Source organism: Salmo salar, chromosome ssa13 (genome assembly GCF_905237065.1).
Source record: "Salmo salar chromosome ssa13, Ssal_v3.1, whole genome shotgun sequence".
Lineage (NCBI taxonomy): Eukaryota > Metazoa > Chordata > Actinopteri > Salmoniformes > Salmonidae > Salmo > Salmo salar.
Window position 1 is genome coordinate 66791967 of NC_059454.1, and position 21274 is coordinate 66813240.

Below are 21274 nucleotides of genomic sequence, written 5' to 3' on the forward strand. Positions count from 1 at the left end.
GGGTAGTCTCTGTATAGGCTATTCCCTCCATCGTGACACTGCTGCCCAGTTGAAGAGCTTGTGATCTCCATGCAGCACCATGCGCCTTTGGAAAAGCACCCCTCAGGATCAGAAGATGCCCTTCTGGAGGCATGAATCCATGGAGTCATTATACCTAACGTAACCTAATGAATCACACTTTTTCCAGTATTTGGGAGCATGGACTGTAGGCCTTATATTAGGCATTTTTGACTGTTGTGTTTGCGAATTCCACTCTGTATGTAGGCTTGTTATAGTCATTTGTGTTGCACAATCCCGTCACACAGAGGCTAAATTAATTTCAATAAATGAGACAGAACTAAATATTGATTAAGTGTTGGCTATAACCTGTCCTGAGTGAATAGCCAAGGGGTCCCAAATGGTCAAGAATATCTATAGCCTATTCTTATTGCCAGTACTGTTTTCCCTATCAGCCACTACACGTGTTTCTTCAACTATTTTGTTTAACATTTATTTAGAGACTATATTTAGAGGCCTGTGAGCTAGGGTCTCTTTTTAACTGGAGCCGTATAATAGAAACAGTTATAAAACACAAATAGAGTTCTAAAATTATTCCGCAAGACACCAGTAGCCAAAATGATTGCAATGCCTACAAGTTGAAGGCCTATTTCTTTTTGGATAGGCCTAAATTAAACATTGAATTATTACATTTTAGATCATTTTGAATACACATGAATTTCAATAAACTCATGGATATGACTGTTCTATTCTGCACTGTTGGAGCTAGAAACACAAACATTTCGCTACACCTGCAATAACACTGGATCTCTTAAGGTGAATGCACCAATTTGTAAGTCGCTCTGGATAAGAGCGTCTGCTAAATGACGTAAATGTAAAATGTAAATGTAACAACTGGGCGGCAGGTAGCCTAGTGCTTAGAGCATTGGGCCAGTAACTGAAAGGTTGCTAGTTCAAATCCCTCAGCTGACAAGGTAAAAATCTGTTGTTCTGCCCCCTGAACAAGGCAGTTAACCCACTGTTCCTAGGCTGTCATTGTAAATAAGAATTTGATCTTGACTGACTTGCCTAGTTAAGAAAAATAACAACGTGTGTGTGTGACCAATAAAATTTAATTTGAACTCAGACAAGCAACTGAATGGATGACATACTGAATGAATGATTAATTAAATGTTGAAATGACAAGATGCACACATCACGCATGCTCTGCACTTTTTTTGGCTAGTAGGCAAATAGGCCTACATTAGGGTATATGACTGCATGCCTCCAGAAGGACATCTTCTGAGGCTGAGGGGTGCTTTTCTGAAGACGCATGGTCCTGCATGGCGATCACAAGCTCTTCAATTGGGCAGCAGTGTCATGATGGAGGGAATAGCCTATACGGAGACTACCTAAGACCACTGCAACTGAGTTATTGTAAAGTGTGGGAATAAGCTTATGCCAGAATTAGCCTACATTTAACTAGGCAAGTCAGTTAAGAACAAATTCTTATTTACAATGACCGCCTACCCTGGCCAAACCCTAACCCAGACGACACTGAGCCAATCGTGTGCTGACCTATGGGACTCCCAATCACGGCCGGTTGTGATACAGCCTGGAATCTAATCAGGTCTGCAGTGACATCTCTAGCACTGAATGTAACGATCGTCCAAAGGATTAGACCAAGGTGCAGCGTGGTGAGTGTTCATCTTTATTTTAAATTGGAACACTTAAACAAAATAATAAACAAATACAAACGACCGTCACGTCTTGCAGGCTAAATACGAGCAGTATAAAATCAAGATCCCACAAACACAGGTGGAAAAAGGCTGCCTAAGTATGGCTTCCAATCAGAGACAATGATAGACACCTGCCTCTGATTGGAAACCATACCCGGCCAAAACATAGAAAATAACACATAGAATGCCCACCCCACACCCTGACCTAACCACATAGAGAAACAAACCCTCTCTCTCAGGTCAGGGCGTGACACTGAAATGCAGTGCCTTAGACCACTGCGCCACTCGGGAGGCCTCTCCCGTGTTCATTTCAAAGTCCATATGTTCATGACCCGATCTATGCAAATCATGTCAAATTATTATAAATTCATATTAACCCCTCCTCAGTGGTGGAAAAAGTACCCAATTGTCATACTTGAGTAAAAGTAAAGATACCTTAATAGAAAATGACTGAAGTAAAAGTGAAAGTCACCCAGTAAAATACTACTTGAGTAAAAGTCTAAAAGTATTTGGTTTAAACTATACTTAAGTATCAAATGTAAATGTAATTGCTCAAATATACTTATGTATCAAAAGTAAAAGTATAAATAATAAAACAAATCCTTATATAAAGCAAACCATATTGCACCATTTTAATGTTTTTTATTTACAACTAGCAAGGGGCATGCTCCAACACTCAGACATCATTTTCAAACGTACCATGTGTTTTGTGAGTCCGCCAGATCAGAGGCAGTAGGGATGACCAGGTATGTTCTCTTGATAAGTGTGTGAATGAGACAATTTTCCTGTCCTGCTAAACATTCAAAATGTAACGAGTACTTTTGAGTGTCAGGGAAAATGTATGAAGTAAAAAGTACATACTTTTCTTTTGGAATGTAGTGAAGTAAAAGTAAAAGTTGACCAAAAATATAAATAGTAAATAAAGTAAACTACAGATACCCCGCAAAACTACTTAAGTGGTACTTTCAAGTCATTGTACTTTACACCACTGTCCCCCCTACAGGATATCCTTTGGCAAGATTTTGAGTGATGAAATACATTTCAAAATATTCCCCAAAAAATTATTTTGAGTGGCAAAGACTCCAGTGGTCATACATAATTCATAGATTCACCAAACATCTATTATTATTCAATGTTTCATTATTCCTGGTATGTACTACTGACAGAGCCCAGAGAATGGAATGTGCAATATTGAATTAGTCATATTTTGATAAGGTGCATGCATAGGGATGTCCACGTCACCCAGAGATATGCCCATGCTGTAGAGATACACCTAGCGGACTGAAACTTTTGGCAGGTATCTGGCTCCATAGACCAACTCCATATTAATGCCCATGATTTTGAAATGAGATCTTCGACGAGCTGGTGTCCACATACTTTTGTTCATGTGGTGTATCAACATCCTCAACTAACAGACATCACCTTCCTCAAGACACCCCCCTTGTGTTGGTTATAGGAAATGATCCAGATGATCCACAATTCTAACACTAGTGGGCACAGGAGGACAAAATTGATCACTGGAGGTGCAAGTTTGAAGCTTACTTCTTCTGTTCAAGTTGGCATGGAATCAACCTAATAGTGTTGTCATGCTAAATTGTAAGTACGCACTAAAGTTAACTTCTTTCCACGGTGAAGGTTTCTAAGCAAAGCAACCATCTTATGAAATGTACCTAGCATCTTTGAATATTAACTAAATGTTAGTTCTAGATGTATGATTCATGACATACTGTGGGCCTCAAAATACTTTTGATTTGTCATGTAAGATATCAAACACACCAGCCCTTAATCTGTTCACATGCTCTCTTCAAGGTCTATATTACAAATGATTGTTAAAAAGCTTCACAGAGGAAACACACCACAGAGGAAACACACACACACACACACACACACACACACACACACACACACACACACACACACACACACACACACACACACACACACACACACACACACACACACACACACACACACACACACACACACACACACACACACACACACACACACACACACACACACACACACACGCGCACACACAAAGAAACGTGCTGAATTAAAAAATAAGGAGCCATTGCAGCAGAATGTGCTGCCAGTGGTCATGTAATTAGTTTAATTTGCAGTCTCCCAGAACATGCATGTGAGTGTATTTGTGTGTGTGTGTGTGTGTGTGTGTGTGTGTGTTGGGGGGAAATTTCCTCAGGAAAACGCATCATCTGCAGCTACAATACAGCCAGAGTCAGGAAGCCGGGTGAGCACAGTGCTCTGCTGAGCCACAGAGGAGATACACACACAACCTCACACACACACACTCTGCCACACATACATACAACACACATCGGGATGACATCCCACTGAGACTCTGTGCATTAACTACACAAGGTAAGAGGAATCCAAACATTTCTCATATTATGAAAAAGCGGGACGTATGTGGTACTTCTGATTTCTGAACCTCTTGCCGTCCTTTCTCAAATTCTCTAAACGCCTATACAATCATCATATGTTCAGGTTAGCTTTGTTGTACCATAGTGTGATGGTCTGTGCTCATGTTCTGATTTTCTCTGAAAAAAACTAAAAAAACATGTTTTTTAATCAATATGACATATTTCTAGACTGGGCTGATAATTCAATTATTTCCATATACCTTTCATGTTTCCATCTCCCAAGACTTTAAGAACTACTTTATATTTTACTTACTACGTTACGTAAAATGTGTGCAAGCTTTGGATAAAAGCATCTGCTAACTGGCGTTTATACATTGAGTGTACAAAATATTAAGAATACCTTCCTAGTATTGAGTTGCAACCTCAGAACAACCTCAGTTCGTTGGGGGCATGGACTCTACAAGGTGTTGAAAGCGTTCCACAGGGATGCTGGCCCATGTGGACTCCAATGCTTCCCACAGTTGTGTCAAGTTGGCTGGATGTCCTTTGGGAGGTGGACCATTCTTGATACACACGGGAAATTGTTGAGTGTGAAAAACCCAGCATTGTTGCAGTTCTTGACACAAACCGGTGTGCCTGGCACCTACTGCCATACCCCGTTCAAAGGCACTTCAATATTGTGTCTCAAGGCTTAACCATCCTTCTTTAACCTTTATTCTACACTGATTGAAGTGGATTTAACAAGTGACATCAGTAAGGGATCATAGCTTTCACCTGGATTCACCTGGTCAGTCTCTGTCATGGAAAGATTAGGTGTTCATAATGTTTTGTACACAGTGTATATTTTCATTATTATATGTTATTTTTGGACAAAACCTCTGTGTCCCACTTTATAATAAGTGCACATTACCTATACCTGTGCATTATACAGTAGTGTATGGTTAAACATGGTTATATAGTAGGCTGCAGTACTAAATATTATGACATGCAGTGTCAGCAAGCTAGTGTCCCAGGCAACCAGGCACTAAAACCAGTTGACCCAATCAATTCTTTCACTCTGAACTTAGGGAGGAATTGTAAGTGATTAAATCATAGACATAGTTGGAAGTTACACCAAGTTGTTAAAAATAGTTAAGTGTTTTAGTTAATAAAATAATGTAGCCAGCAACAGACAGACACTACTTTTATTTCCTGTTATTTTCTAAACTGCTAGTGAGCAGAATGTCCAGTGTTAGTTTAGAATCTCTCCTCCTGCTCCCAGTGTTGCTGTTCAATGTGTCTGCACCAGCTGAACATTGGCCTCAACACAATCCAACATTCATACACTGTCCATATTTTTGGGATTCTGAACTGAGATGTTAATGAGTGGTTTAACACATGGCTTCACAGTGTTCCTCTGAAACACATGAATATTTAAGATTTGTTAAGATATGAGCTGAGCATTGTAAAAGAAAATGGAAAATACAATTTTGGAATCCGCCAAATAAAAATGTGAAAATAGTTCAATCCAAAGTCACTTATTGTTAAAAACAAAGCTGAAATATTTCACAGCAGTTGTTCTTAATGTTCACAAACTGTAGTTTTAACTAATTCAAAATGGGATCAATCCCAATAATCTCTAAAATATGAGCAAAAATCCATATTACAACCTATGTGTTGTGATAATTGCGTTGTTTATTCTATAACCTGTTAGTTCATATGCCTTGACACTGATATATAGGCCTAAGGCAGAGACAATGAGAAGACACAGTGGCAGAATATATTCAACCACACATTTGTTTCATTACGAAACCGGAGAGCAACATCTGTCCGGTGAAGTCCACAAAACATATTGCATGTAACAAACAGTTACATGACCTACAGCATGGTCAAGCAAGGTAATGTTTCAGACATTTTCGGACTACTAAACAACTATTAATTTAGAACCGCAGAGTTACCGCAAGTCGCAAAGTAAAGAGGAGCTGCCTCTGCTCTTCCAGCTCCATTTCAACTTCAACATTTCAACATCATCTAATCACCTATGCTTAGTCTAATACAGTGACAACTAAAAGATACCAAAAACAACTAAAATATATATATATACCCATACAACCAACCCAGTTCTACAGATTTTGCTGCGAAGAGATGGAATCATTAGATCATTTGTTTTGGTACTGTCACGGCTGTTGTCGGTGAATGAGGACCAAAACGCAGCAGGTACGTGAATGCTCATCTTGATTTTTAATTCATCTCAAAAATGAACATACAAAATAACAAAACACAAAAAACGAACACTCGACAAATAAACAGTCTGGTAAGGCACAAGGCTATACACAGAATAATCACCCACAAATCACACATACAAACACACCCTAATATATGGAACTCTCAATCAAAGGCAGATAGACAACACCTGCCTTCAACTGAGAGTCCCAACCCCAATCAACCAAACATAGAAACACACAACCTAGACTAACCATAGAATTACTAAACATAAACCAAAACCCGGAATTACTAAATCAAACACCCTTTACACAAAACACACCACCCCGAACCACAGAAAACAAATACCCCCTGCCACGCCCTGACCAAACTACAAAACAATTAACCTTATATACTGGCCAGGACGTGACAGTACCCCCCCTTAAAGGTGCTACCCCAGAAGCACCTTAACAAAAAATAACCCCAAGCAACACCAACAAAAAGTCCCCTTTTCTAAAGGGAGGGAAGGGAGGGTGGCTGCCGTCAACGACGGCACTGTGCTACACCCCCCTCCCCAACCCACCTATTTCTGGAGGTGGCTCTGGCTCCGGCCGTTCCAGGCTGTCGGGCCACTCTGGCTTCGCCCGGGGGCAGTCGGGCCACTCTGGCTTCGCCCGGGGGCAGTCGGGCCACTCTGGCTTCGCCGGGGGCAGTCGGGCCACTCTGGCTTCGCCGGGGCAGTCGGGCCACTCTGGCTTCGCCGGGGGCAGTCGGGCCACTCTGGCTTCGCCGGGGGCAGTCGGGCCACTCTGGCTTCGCCGGGGGCAGTCGGGCCACTCTGGCTTCGCCGGGGGCAGTCTGGCAATCTCGGGGCAGTCTGGGCAGTCTGGCAATTCGGGACAGTCTGGGCAGTCTGGCAATTCGGGACAGTCTGGGCAGTCTGGCCACTCCGGCAGTTCAGGGCAGTCTGGCCACTCCGGCAGTTCAGGGCAGTCTGGCCACTCCGGCAGTTCAGGGCAGTCTGGCCACTCCGGCAGTTCAGGGCAGTCTGGCCACTCCGGCAGTTCAGGGCAGTCTGGCCACTCCGGCAGTTCAGGGCAGTCTGGCCACTCCGGCAGTTCAGGGCAGTCTGGCCACTCCGGCAGTTCAGGGCAGTCTGGCCACTCCGGCAGTTCAGGGCAGTCTGGCCACTCCGGCAGTTCAGGGCAGTCTGGCCACTCCGGCAGTTCAGCGCAGTCTGGCCACTCCGGCAGTTCAGCGCAGTCTGGCCACTCCGGCAGTTCAGCGCAGTCTGGCCACTCCGGCAGTTCAGGGCAGTCTGGCCACTCCGGCAGTTCAGCGCAGTCTGGCCACTCCGGCAGTTCAGCGCAGTCTGGCCACTCCGGCAGTTCAGCGCAGTCTGGCCACTCCGGCAGTTCAGGGCAGTCTGGCCACTCCGGCAGTTCAGCGCAGTCTGGCCACTCCGGCAGTTCAGCGCAGTCTGGCCACTCCGGCAGTTCAGCGCAGTCTGGCCACTCCGGCAGTTCAGCGCAGTCTGGCCACTCCGGCAGTTCAGCGCAGTCTGGCCACTCCGGCAGTTCAGCGCAGTCTGGCCACTCCGGCAGTTCAGCGCAGTCTGGCCACTCCGGCAGTTCAGGCGCAGTCTGGCCACTCCGGCAGTTCAGCGCAGTCTGGCCACTCCGGCAGTTCAGCGCAGTCTGGCCACTCCGGCAGTTCAGCGCAGTCTGACCTCTCTGGCGACTGTTGACTGGCGGGCAGCTCTGACGATGACTGTTGACTGGCGGGCAGCTCTGACGATGACTGTTGACTGGCGGGCAGCTCTGACGATGACTGTTGACTGGCGGGCAGCTCTGACGATGACTGTTGACTGGCGGGCAGCTCTGACGATGACTGTTGACTGGCGGGCAGCTCTGACGATGACTGTTGACTGGCGGGCAGCTCTGACGATGACTGTTGACTGGCGGGCAGCTCTGACGATGACTGTTGACTGGCGGGCAGCTCTGACGATGACTGTTGACTGGCGGGCAGCTCTGACGATGACTGTTGACTGGCGGGCAGCTCTGACGATGACTGTTGACTGGCGGGCAGCTCTGACGATGACTGTTGACTGGCGGGCAGCTCTGACGATGACTGTTGACTGGCGGGCAGCTCTGACGATGACTGTTGACTGGCGGGCAGCTCTGACGATGACTGTTGACTGGCGGGCAGCTCTGACGATGACTGTTGACTGGCGAGGCTGGGTTGACGCACTTGTAGCCTGGTGCGTGGTGCTGGTACTGGGCTTACCAGATTATGTACACGCACCTCCAGGCTAGTGCGGGGAGCGGGAACAGGACGAGTCGGACTGGGTTGACGCACTTCCGGGTCCGCACGAGAGACAGGAGCTGGAAACCCAGGGCTATGGAGGCGCACAGCCGGTCTAGATCTTACCTCCTGCACAACCCGCCTTGGCTGGATGGAACTAGTAGCCCTGTACGAGCGGGGTGCTCGTACAGGGCAGACTGGGCTGTGCAGGGGCCTGATGGTAGCCGTGCGTAGAGCGGGAGTTGGGTAGCCTGGTCCTCGGAGGCGTACCGGCGACCAGATGCGCTGCGCAGGCATCCTCCTACCAGGCTGGATGCCCGCTCTAGCACGGCACCTGCGAGGGGCTGGAATAACGCGCACCGGACTGTGCGTGCGTATGGGTGAGATAGTGCGCTCCTCAGCGAAACATAGCGCTCTCCACCCCATACGCTCCTCCATATAACCACGAGTAGCTGGCTTCCGGCTCTTCTTACGCCTAGCCAAACTACCCGTGTGCCCCCCCCCCAAAATTTTCTTGGGGGTGCCTCTCGTGCTTCTCCTTCAGCGCGTACTTGGCCTCGTACCACCGCCTCTCTGCCTTGGCTGCCTCAATTTCCCACTGCGGGCGTCGATAATCCCCAGCCTGATGCCAGGGTCCGGCCCCGTCCAGAACTTCCTCCCAAGTCCACTTCTCCCGCCAGTCCAACTCAAACTCCGTCTGCTCCTTCCTCTGCTGCTTGGTCCTTTGGTGGTGGGTGATTCTGTCACGCCTGTTGTCGGTGAATGAGGACCAAAACGCAGCAGGTACGTGAATGCTCATCTTGATTTTTAATTCATCTCAAAAATGAACATACAAAATAACAAAAAACGAACACTCGACAAATAAACAGTCTGGTAAGGCACAAGGCTATACACAGAATAATCACCCACAAATCACACATACAAACACACCCTAATATATGGAACTCTCAATCAAAGGCAGATAGACAACACCTGCCTTCAACTGAGAGTCCCAACCCCAATCAACCAAACATAGAAACACACAACCTAGACTAACCATAGAATTACTAAACATAAACCAAAACCCGGAATTACTAAATCAAACACCCTTTACACAAAACACACCACCCCGAACCACAGAAAACAAATACCCCCTGCCACGCCCTGACCAAACTACAAAACAATTAACCTTATATACTGGCCAGGACGTGACAGGTACTGTCCATTCAGTATTTAGCTTGTTTTTGGTCGCAGGTTCAGGAATGGCTGAAGAATTGCAACATTTACCTGGAGCTAACTCTCTAAATAGCACTGCTGGAGGATTTGAAAAGTAATTGTCAATCGATCAATAATATAATAATACTCTTAGCAAAAATCTTTCCTTTACAATCTGTAGAAACTATGAGAATAGAAAGGTTCAGAACTTTTGTGAAACATCACATCATTGTTGAAAAATATATGGAAATCAAAACTGGATGGTGTTCAGAAATAGATGGGAGGGGTTGAGGGGAGAGGGAAAAAAGAAAAAAAAGAAAATAATAAAAAACATACTGTGTCCATAAAATGTATATAGTATATATAAGCTGGAAGTAGAAGCCTAAGTGTTGTTGTCCATTAGTGTACTCCAATTAGGGGAAGGGTAGCAGGGTTAGGGGAAATTAATACAGGAAAATATATAAAATTATACATATTTAAATGAATATATATATATATATATATATATATATATATATATACACACACACACACACAGCTCAAAAAAATAAAGGGAACACTTAAACAACACATCCTAGATCTGAATGAAAGAAATAATCTTATTATATACTTTTTTCTTTACATAGTTGAATGTGCTGACAACAAAAATCACACAAAAATAATCACTGGAAATCCAATTTATCAACCCATGGAGGTCTGGATTTGGAGTCACACTCAAAATTAAAGTGGAAAACCACACTACAGGCTGATCCAACTTTGATGTAATGTCCTTAAAACAAGTCAAAATGAGGCTCAGTAGTGTGTGGGCCTCCACGTGCCTGTATGACCTCCCTACAATGCCTGGGCATGCTCCTGATGAGGTGGCGGATGGTCTCCTGAGGGATCTCCTCCCAGACCTGGACTAAACCATCCGCCAACTCCTGGACAGTCTGTGGTGCAACGTGGCGTTGGTGGATGGAGCGAGACATGATGTCCCAGATGTGCTCAATTGGATTCAGGTCTGGGGAACGGGCGGGCCAGTCCATAGCATCAATGCCTTCCTCTTGCAGGAACTGCTGACACACTCCAGCCACATGAGGTCTAGCATTGTCTTGCATTAGGAGGAACCCAGGGCCAACCGCACCAGCATATGGTCTCACAAGGGGTCTGAGGATCTCATCTCGGTACCTAATGGCAGTCAGGCTACCTCTGGCGAGCACATGGAGGGCTGTGCGGCCCCCCAAAGAAATGCCACCCCACACCATGACTGACCCACCGCCAAACCGGTCATGCTGGAGGATGTTGCTTTCATCTGTGAAGAGCACAGGGCGCCAGTGGCGAATTTGCCAATCTTGGTGTTCTCTGGCAAATGCCAAACGTCCTGCACGGTGTTGGGCTGTAAGCACAACCCCCACCTGTGGACGTCGGGCCCTCATACCACCCTCATGGAGTCTGTTTCTGACCGTTTGAGCAGACACATGCACATTTGTGGCCTGCTGGAGGTCATTTTGCAGGGCTCTGGCAGTGCTCCTCCTGCTCCTCCTTGCACAAAGGCGGAGGTAGCGGTCCTGCTGCTGGGTTGTTGCCCTCCTACGGCCTCCTCCATGTCTCCTGATGTACTGGCCTGTCTCCTGGTAGCGCCTCCATGCTCTGGACACTACGCTGACAGACACAGCAAACCTTCTTGCCACAGCTCGCATTGATGTGCCATCCTGGATGAGCTGCACTACCTGAGCCACTTGTGTGGGTTGTAGACTCCGTCTCATGCTTTCACTCTAGTGGTAGCATGAGACGGAGTCTACATCCCACACAAGTGACCAAAACATCAGCCAGGAAGCATAGGAACTGAGAAGTGGTCTGTGGTCTCCACCTGCAGAACCACTCCTTTATTGGGGGTGTCTTGCTTATTGCCTATAATTTCCACCTGTTGTCTATTCCATTTGCACAACAGCATGTGAAATTTATTGTCAATCAGTGTTGCTTCCTAAGTGGACAGTTTGATTTCACAGAAGTGTGATTGACTTGGAGTTACATTGTGTTGTTTAAGTGTTCCCTTTATTTTTTTGAGCAGTATATATTAGTTTAAATATATATAATTTAATATATTTTCCTTTAACCCTACAGTGGCAAGAAAACGTTTGTGAACCCTTTAGAATTTCTGGATTTCTGTATAAATTGGTCATAAAATTTGATCTGATTTTCCTCTAAGTCTGCTTAAACTAATAACACACAAATCATTGTATTTTTCTTGTCTATATTGAATACATAGTTTCAACATTCGCAATTGTCTATAAATGGAGAAAGTTCAGCACTGTTGCTCCTCTCCCTAGGAGTGGCCGTCCTACAAAGATGACTGCAAGAGCACAGCGCAGGATTCTCAATGAGGTTAAGAAGAATCTTAGTGTCAGCTAAAGACTTACAGAAATCTCTGGAACATGCTAACATCTCTGTTGACGAGTCTACGATACGCAAAACACTAAATGAGAATGGTATTCATGGGAGGACCCCACGGAAGAAGCCACTGCTGTCCAAAAAAACCATTGCTGCACGTCTGAAGTTCACGAAAGAGCATCTGGATGTTCCAGATGGTCAAATATTCTGTGGACAGATTAATAAACTAAAGTTGAGTTGTTTAGAAAGAAAACAAAACACTATGTGTGGAGAAAAAAGGCACAGCACACCAACATCAAAACCTCATCCCAACTGTAAAGTATGGTGAAGGGAGCATCATGGTTTGGAGCTGCTTTGCTGCCTCAGGGCCTAGACAGCTTGCTATCATAAATTCCTAAGTTTATCAAGACATTTTGCAGGAGATTGTAAGTATATTTGTCTGCCAATTGAAGCAGAAGTTGGGTGATGCAACATGACAACGACCCAAAACACAGAAGTAAATATTCAACAGAATGGCTTCAACATAAAGAAAATATGCCTTCTGGAGTGTCCCAGTCAGAGTCCTGACCTCAACCCAATTGAGATTATGTGGCATGACCTCAAGAGAGGGGTTCACACCAGACATCCCAAGAATATTGCAGAACTGAAACAGTTTTGTAAAGAGGAATAGTCCAAAATTCCTCCTGACCGTTGTGCAGGTCTGATCCGCAACTACAGAAAACATGCACTGTGAATGTTTACACTGTGTGTTCAATAAAGACATGAACAATTATAATTGTTTGTGTGTTATTAGTTTAAGCAGACTGTGTTTGTCTATTGTTGTGACTTAGATGAAGATCAGATCAAATGTTATGACCAATTTATGCAGAAATCCAGGTAATTCCAAAGGGTTCACAAACTTTTTCTTGCCAGTGTGTATATACACTACTGTTCAAAGTTTTGGGGTAACTTAGAAATGTCCTTGTTTTTGAAAGAAAAGCAATGTTTTTGTCCATTAAAATAACACCAAATTGATCAGAAATATAGTGTAGACATCGTTCATGTTGTAAATGACTATTGTAGCTGGAAATGGCTGATTTTTAATGGAATATCTACATAGGCGTACAAAGGCCCATTATCAGCAACCACCACTCCTGTGTTCCAATGGCACGTTGTGTTAGCTAATCCAAGTTTATAATTTTAAAAGGCTAATTGATCATTAGAAAACCCTTTTGCAATTATGTTAGCACAGCTGAAAACTGTTGTTCTGATTAAAGAAGCAATAAAACTGGCCTTCTTTAGACTAGTTGAGTATCTGGAGCATCAGCATTTGTGGGTTCGATTACAGGCTCAAAATGGCCAGAAACAAATACCTTTCTTCTGAAACTCTATTGTTTATTCTTGTTCTGAGAAATGAATGCTATTCCATGTGAGAAATTGCCAAGATACTGGAGATCTCGTACAACGCTGTGTACTACTCCCTTCACAGATCAGAGCAAACTGGCTCTAACCAGAATAGAAAGATGAGTGGGAGGCCCCGGTGCACAACTGAGCAAGAGGACAAGTACATTAAAGTGTCTAGTTTGAGAAAGAGACGCCTCACAAGTCCTCAACTGGCAGCTTCATTAAATAGTATCCGCAAAACACCAGTCTCAACGTCAACAGTGAAGAGGCGACTCCGGGATGCTGGCCTTCTAGACAGAGTTCTTCTGTCCAGTGTATGTGTTCTTTTTCCCATCTTAATCTTTTATTTTTATTGGCTAGTTTGAGATATGGCTTTTTCTTTGTGACTCTGCCTAGTCGCCTCTTCACTGTTGACGTTAAGACTGGTGTTGGCCTGGTACCTGTTCAACTTCTGGGTGGCTGGATTTTACAGTCATAAAGTCCATTAAATATCTCTCAAGGACATATCCTAAAATGATAGTTGGTGACATTATTGTTTATCTGATCTAATGCTTAGCTGAGATCCGGCATGGGCCAACATGGGCACTTGTGGCCCTATAGGGTTGAATGCCCTGCTTTACACGAGTAGTGTACTAAAATCAAATCAAAGTTTATTTGCCAAATGCGCCGAATACAACAGGTGTAGTACCTTACCGTGAAATAATTACTTACAAGCCCTTAACCAACAATACAGGTTTAAGAAAATGACAAAAAATATATTTACTAAAACTAAAGTAAAAAAATACAAAATAAAATAAAAAGTAAGCTGTCATCAATGCAAAGGGTGGCTACTTTGAAGAATCTAAAATCTAAAATATATTTTTATTTGTTTAACACTTTTTGGATTACTACATGATTCCATGTGTTATTTCATAGTTTTGATGTCTTCACTATTATTCTACAATGTAGAAAATAGTAAAATAAAGAAAAACCCTTGAATGAGTCGGTGTGTCTAAACTTATGACTGGTATTGTATATATTTACAAAGAAAAGATATGGGGGATTGGAAATGATGGAGACAATTGCATTGATAGAAGCCTAAATATTTCAGCAATTTAAAGCTGATCTACACCCAAAAAATGTAAATAAAATAAATGTTGGTGGAGGGCAGGTGAGTTTAAACAGTAAACACTGATTATGAGAATTATACCGTGCATTCGGAAAGTATTCAGACCCCTTCCATTTTTCAGTCTAAAATATAGTCTAAAATTGATAAAATACTTTTTTTTTTAACTCATCAATCAACACACAATAATCAATAATGCCAAAGCAAAAACTGTTTTTTAGAAATTTTTGCAAATGTATAAAAATAAAAATACCTTATTTACAGAAGTTATGAGACACTAAATTGAGCACAGGTGCATCATGTTTCCATCGATCATCCTTGTCTCTACAAATTATATTGATTGGACATGATTTGGAAAGGCGCACACTTGCCTATATTAAGTCCCATAGTTGACAGTGCATGTCAGAGCAAAAACCGAGCCTTGAGGTCAAAGGAATTGTCCGTAGAGCTCCGAGACAAGATTGTGTCGAGGCACAAATCTGGGGAAGGGTACCAAAGAATGTGTGCAATGTTGAAGGTCCACAAGACCACAGTGGCCTCCATCAATCTGAAATGGAAGAAGTTTGGAACCTCCGAGACTCTTCTTAGAGCTGGCTGCCCGGCCAAAGTGAGCAATCGGGGGAGAAGGGCCTTGGTCAGGGAGGTGACACTGACAGAGCTCCAAAGTTCCTCTGTGGAGATGGGAGAACCTTCCAGAAGGACAACCATCTCTGCAGCACTCGTCCAATCAGGCCATTATGTTAGAGTGGCCAGATGGAAGCCACTCCTCAGTAAAAGGCACTTGACAGTTGTTTGGAGTTGGCCAAAAGGCACCTAAAGGACTCTCAGACCATGAGAAACAAGATTCTCTGGCCTGATGAAACCAATATTGAACTCTTTGGCCTCAATGCAAAGCGTCAAATCTGGAAGAAACCTGGCACCATCCCTATGGTGAAGCATGGTGGTGGCAAGATCATGCTGTGGGGATGTTTTTCAGAGGCAGGGACTGGGAGACTAGTCAGGATCGAGGGAAAGATGAACGGAGCAAAGTACAGAGAGATCCTTGATGAAAACCGTCTCTAGAGCAATCAGGACCTCAGACTGGGCGAAGATTCACCTTTGAACAGGCCAACGACACTAAGCAAACAGCCAAGACAATGCAGGAGTGGCTTCAGGACAAGTCTCTGAATGTCATTGAGTGGCCCAGCCAGAGCCCGGACTTGAACCTGATCAAACATCTCTGGAGAGACCTATAACTAGCTGTGCGGCGACGCTCCCCATCTAACCTGACAGAGCTTGAGAGGATCTGCAGAGAAGAATGGGAGAAACTCCCCAAATACAGGTGTGCCAAGCTTGTAGCGTCATACCCAAGACTCAAGGCTGTAATTGCTACCAAAGGTTCTTCAACAAAGTACTGAGTAAAAAGGTCTGAATACTTAGGTAAATGTGATATTTCTGTTTTTTATTTTTAGTACATTCGCAAACATTTCTAAAAACCTGTTTTTGCTTTTTCATTATGGGATATTGTGTGTAGATTGATGAGAATAAAGCTGTAACGTAACAAGATCTAACGTACAGGAACCTAAAACAATTGAAGATCTTAGAGCATTAGGTCCTACATAATGTACATGGGATAAACAGGTGGTTGTAAATGTATTGTACAGGTGAAAGTCATTATGCACTATATGGATTATCTATAGGTAACTGCCAAAATAATGGAAACACTTGAAAATTAGGGAAACAAAGTATATTGAATTAAGCAATTAACATCCCATCATGCTTCGGGTCAAGTATAAAAATGCTGGGCAGGCCATTATTTTGGATAATATTTTGGCTACCATGGCTATGCCCTCATACGATATCAGTGGTCACTGAATGGTTTGTTGAGCATGAAAACAATGGAAACCCTAAGCCATGGCCATCTTATCACCAGATCTCAACCCAACTGAATGCTTGTGGGAGATTCTAGAGCGATGCCTGAGACAGCGCTTTCCACCAACATTAACAAAACACTAAATTATAACATTTCTTGTGGAAGATTGGTGTCGCATCACTCCAATAGAGTTCCAGACAAGGTGCATTGAAGCTATTCTGACTCGTGGTGGTCCAATGACCTATTAAGACACTTTATGTTGGTGTTTCCTTTATTCTGGCAGTTACCTGTACATTACTATAGCACGGTGTACTGTCGTAACTTGAAAGAACTGTTGGCTAATCATCTGTGTTGGTATTTTAGCTCTGAGTCCATAAGTCCATAATTAATAATATTATTTCAACAGTTCCTATGCTATTAGAATATTCTGTAGATCCTCGAGTACAACATTACTCTACCATTCATTCTGGTTTTAGCTTTCATTATCTGTTCAACCTTTTCCAGCACACTCCTACTGAGCTCTTGGTATTGGTAGCCTAACTAGCTTGTTCAAATGATCTGTGATCTCCTTCTCTCTTTTAACTAACTTGCCTTGTGTCTTTGCAGTATTTGATTCTTGAGCACAACATTTTAATGCCCATCCTTAAGAACCTCCCGGGGAGGATCAAGAGTAACCATGGGAATGGTGAGCTCATCCTGCCCAGGTTAAACTTGAACCTGAACCCCTTCGAGGAGGTGGACCTTGAGGAGGAGAGGAACGAGGGTGAGCCCCCCAATTTGGGGGTATGTGGGGGAAAAATCTTCCAGCGCAGGTCCTCACGTGACGGGGAAGAGGAGGAGAATGAGGTGAACGTGGAGAGGCACGGTCCTGAGGCCCCTAAAGTAGGAGGGGGGAGGCCACTGAGGGGAACCCTTGAGCGGCTGTGCGGCTCTTCGCCCCTGAAGACCCTGGGGAAGCTGGGGAAGGGGCTGCGTATGTCGGGGTGCAGCGGGTGGGGGACATTCCCGTCCCAGCGATGCCCCACAGACCCCCACTCACCCCAGCCTGAGAAAGAGAAGAGGAAGGGCCTCCGCAGGAGCTCAGAGGAGATCATGACCCTGCTCAGGTAAAGGGGAGGGAGGGTTGCTGATCTAGGATCAGTTATGCCTTTTAGATCACAATGAAGATTGCATGGACAGGGAGGACCTGATCCTAGATCAGCATTCCCACTCTGAGATGCTTTATAAATACGGGCTCAGAGCCACAGATTAACATACATGTAATGTCTATATATAATATGACTCAGTAACTATTTTCATTCGTAATGTCTCAACCAAAGGGCTTTCGTTGTGTTCCATTAATTACTGATTTGCTTGTCTATCCAAACTGATTTTCCTGTTACCGGGTAGGACTGAGACCCCCTATCAAGCTGTAACAAAATGACGGAAATGCTCACAGCATATAGCATAATCATTTCCTATTTGGTTATGTAATATAAAAATGTTCCATGAGTTACTATGTTCATGAACATAACTGCGTTGTTTGCTAATACTATGTTGTGTACCTAAGCACTATTTACAAACAGTTTTCACTTTGAGTGCTCCAGTCAGGGAAAGCCACAATCACCTCTCAAGCATTTAAATATCTGCTTATTTATAGCATATGAAGCCTAGTCTAGATATGGTGGTCACACGTTAACATTGAACTCTACAGTATTTGGTAACAATTATGTATCCCATTCCATTTATATTTTAGATGGTACCGTTATTTCCACACAATATTTCACACTCTGGAAATACACACATAGCCATTCCTTGCCTTTCAAAGTCATACTGTGGCATAATATAGTTCCAACCCTCTCCTAATGATTCTCTTCTGCTTGTAGATTTGCAGGGCGGAGGAAGCAGACGCAACGCAGAGAGAGTCTGCCTTGTGGTGACCTGAGCGCCGACAGCGAGGCTGAGTCCTGCCGCCAGCCCTCCTTCCTCAGGATGGTCAGCCTTGGCAAGCTGAAGAGGGAGTCCCTGTCGGACCACAACTCCCAGGAGGCTGAGGAGGAGCTGGAGGAGGAGCCACTAGTGGTCAAACCCAGGGAACCTCTCTCAGGTATACAAGGCGCTTCAAAACAAACCAATCAGGAGGGGAGATATGGTATGTTTCCTGCAGGGCCAACCAATCACAGCTCACCTAATCGAAACATCTGAATCATGGAAGGGTCAGTGCAGGTTACTTCTGTCTGTGGCATAAGCACCTTAGACCATCCACAGTCAGTGTTTGTAAGTTTCAGTGTTTACTTTACGAGTCAGGAACTTCCTGGTCAGGTCCTGCAGTATTTCCTCCTCCAATCCCATGCTGGTTTCTGATGAGCTGTGTGGGGTCCCCGGACCCCCTGAGTCATCGGGTTCAATCAGCACCAGACTATGAAAGCCGGAAATGACTGACTTCCTCCCACTGCAGATCCCTTTAGATAGAACTTCATCCAGAGCTACTGTTCGCAGAGCTCAATAGGGACCAAAACAGACAAGGGACAATCAAAGGACAGTGTAGTACATTGTGTGTTCACAACAATCCAAAATGCTAGGTCAAGAGATTTGTATTGTATTTTTTATGGATCCCCATTACTCTTCCTGGGGTACAGCAAAATTAAGGCAGGTATACAATTTTAAAAACATTACAATACATTCACAGATTTCATAACACACTGTGTGCCCTCAGGCTCCTACTCCACAACATATCTACAATACAAAATCCATGTGTACGTGTATGTATAGTGCGTATGTTATCATGTGTGTGTATGCATGTGTCTGTGCCTATGTTTATGTTGCTTCACAGTCCCTGCTGTTCCATATGGCAAATAGGAGTGGCAATTTCGTCCGCTATTATCCTCAGTCATTTTCCATCCAAGTTGTCAGACCCCGGAGGCTTGTCATTGTTGATAGACAACAATCATTTTTTCACCTCTTTCACACTCACTTTACGGAACTCAAAATTATAATGCTTGTCTTTCATAATTTGGTCAGCTATATTTGGATGTGTAGTGTCAGCATTTGTTGCTGGCATGTCATGCCTAAGTTTGCTAATCTTGCCAATAAAAAATAATTCAAGTAGTTGGCATTGTCAGTCGGTTTTGTGATGAATGAGCCATCTGATTCAATGAATGATGGAGCTGAGTTTGCCTTTTTAGCCAAAATGTAATTTAAGGTGCTCCAATGCTTTTTACTATCACTCTTTATGTTGTCTTTGTTTCATAGTGTAGTTTCTTCTTCTTTTTATTCAGTTTAGGTCACATGATTTCTCAATTTGCAATATTTTTGCCAATCGGTTGTGCAGCCAGACTTATTTACCATTTATTTTGCCTCATCCCTCTTAACCATACAATTCCTCCTCAATCCACTGGGATATATCAATTTTTACAGTAGTGTTCTTAATGGGGCATGCTTATTAGTAACTGGAATAAGCTATTTCATATATGTGTCAAGTGCAGCGTCTGTTTGCTCCTCATTACACACCACGGACCACCAAATATTATTTACATCAACAACATAGGGATAACTACAAAACATATTGTATGACCTCTTATATATTAGGCCCAGTCTTTGGAACTTTGGTTTTCCTAGATATGGCTACTATATTGTGATCACTGCATCCGATGGATCTAGATACTGCTTTCAAGCTAATTTCTGCAGCATTAGTAAAGATGTGATCAATACATGTTGATGATTTCATTCCTGTGCTGTTTCTACTACCCTGGTAGACTGACTGATAACCTGAACCAGGTTGCAGGGACTGATTACAGTTTTGAAGATTTTTCATGAGTGGGCAGCTTGATGAAAGCCAGTCAATATTTAAATCACCCAGAAAATATTCCTCTCTTTTGATATCACATACATTATCAAGTATTTCACACGTGCTATCCAGATACTGACTGTTAGTGCTTGATGGTCTATAGCAGCTTCCCACCAGAATGAGCTTTAGGTGAGGCAGATTAACCTGTAGCCATATTACTTCAAGAGTATTTAAAACCTGTTGGGGATCTTATCCCGGTATAGGGATTCATTGTCAAGAGACCATGGCGGGAAATTCAAAACTGCAAGAATCTAATAATTTCAATTTCTCAAACAATCAACTATTTCTCACAATTTGAAAGATAAACATCTCCTAAATCCAACCACATTGTCCGATTTCAAAGAGGCTTTACGGCGAAAGCATAAAGTTAGGTTATGTTAGGAGAGTACCTTGAAAATAGCTGTGTGTAATGCTTTGTCAATTCAAAGACAGGCGTCACCAAAAGCGGATAACCAGCTAGAATTATGCACTAACCTTTGACAATCTTCCTCAGATGACACTCCTAAGACATTATGTTATACAATACATGCATTTTTTGTTCCATCAAGTTCATATTTATATCCAAAAACAGCATTTTACAGTAGCGGTGAAATTCAGATTTTTTTTTTCTCTCAAATGCTTCCGGTGAACAACGTTACAAATTACAAAATTACTATTCGATAACATTGGTAAATTATAATATTGTCATTCTAATATTCATAGTTTAACATTTCGTTAAAATGCTACTGCATTGCCAGATTTCAAAATAACTTTACTGGGAAATCACAATTTGCAATAAACCGGGTGCTGTGCTAAGAACAATAGGCTAGGCTATACAGGTTAGCACCATCTTGTAACCATGTAATATCAAAATTACTATTGTCAATATTCCCTTACCTTTGATTATCTTCATCCATTGGCACTTCCAGGAATCCCATGTTCACAACAAATGTGGTTTCTTTCAACAAAGTTCATAATTGA

The 21274-nt window shown here is 43.4% G+C and overlaps 1 protein-coding gene across 1 annotated transcript in view; it reads left to right on the forward strand.

Moving 5' to 3' along the window:
* The first annotated feature begins 3955 nt into the window (after positions 1 to 3955).
* LOC106567624 (exocyst complex component 3) overlaps positions 3956 to 21274 on the forward strand; it is a 39277-nt gene continuing 21958 nt past the window's right edge. The window contains exons 1-3 of the mRNA XM_014137127.2: positions 3956 to 4097; positions 17095 to 17594; positions 18354 to 18574. Coding sequence (XP_013992602.1) covers positions 17122 to 17594; positions 18354 to 18574 — 694 coding nt within the window. The 5' untranslated portion in view covers positions 3956 to 4097; positions 17095 to 17121. The remainder of the gene's footprint in view (positions 4098 to 17094; positions 17595 to 18353; positions 18575 to 21274) is intronic.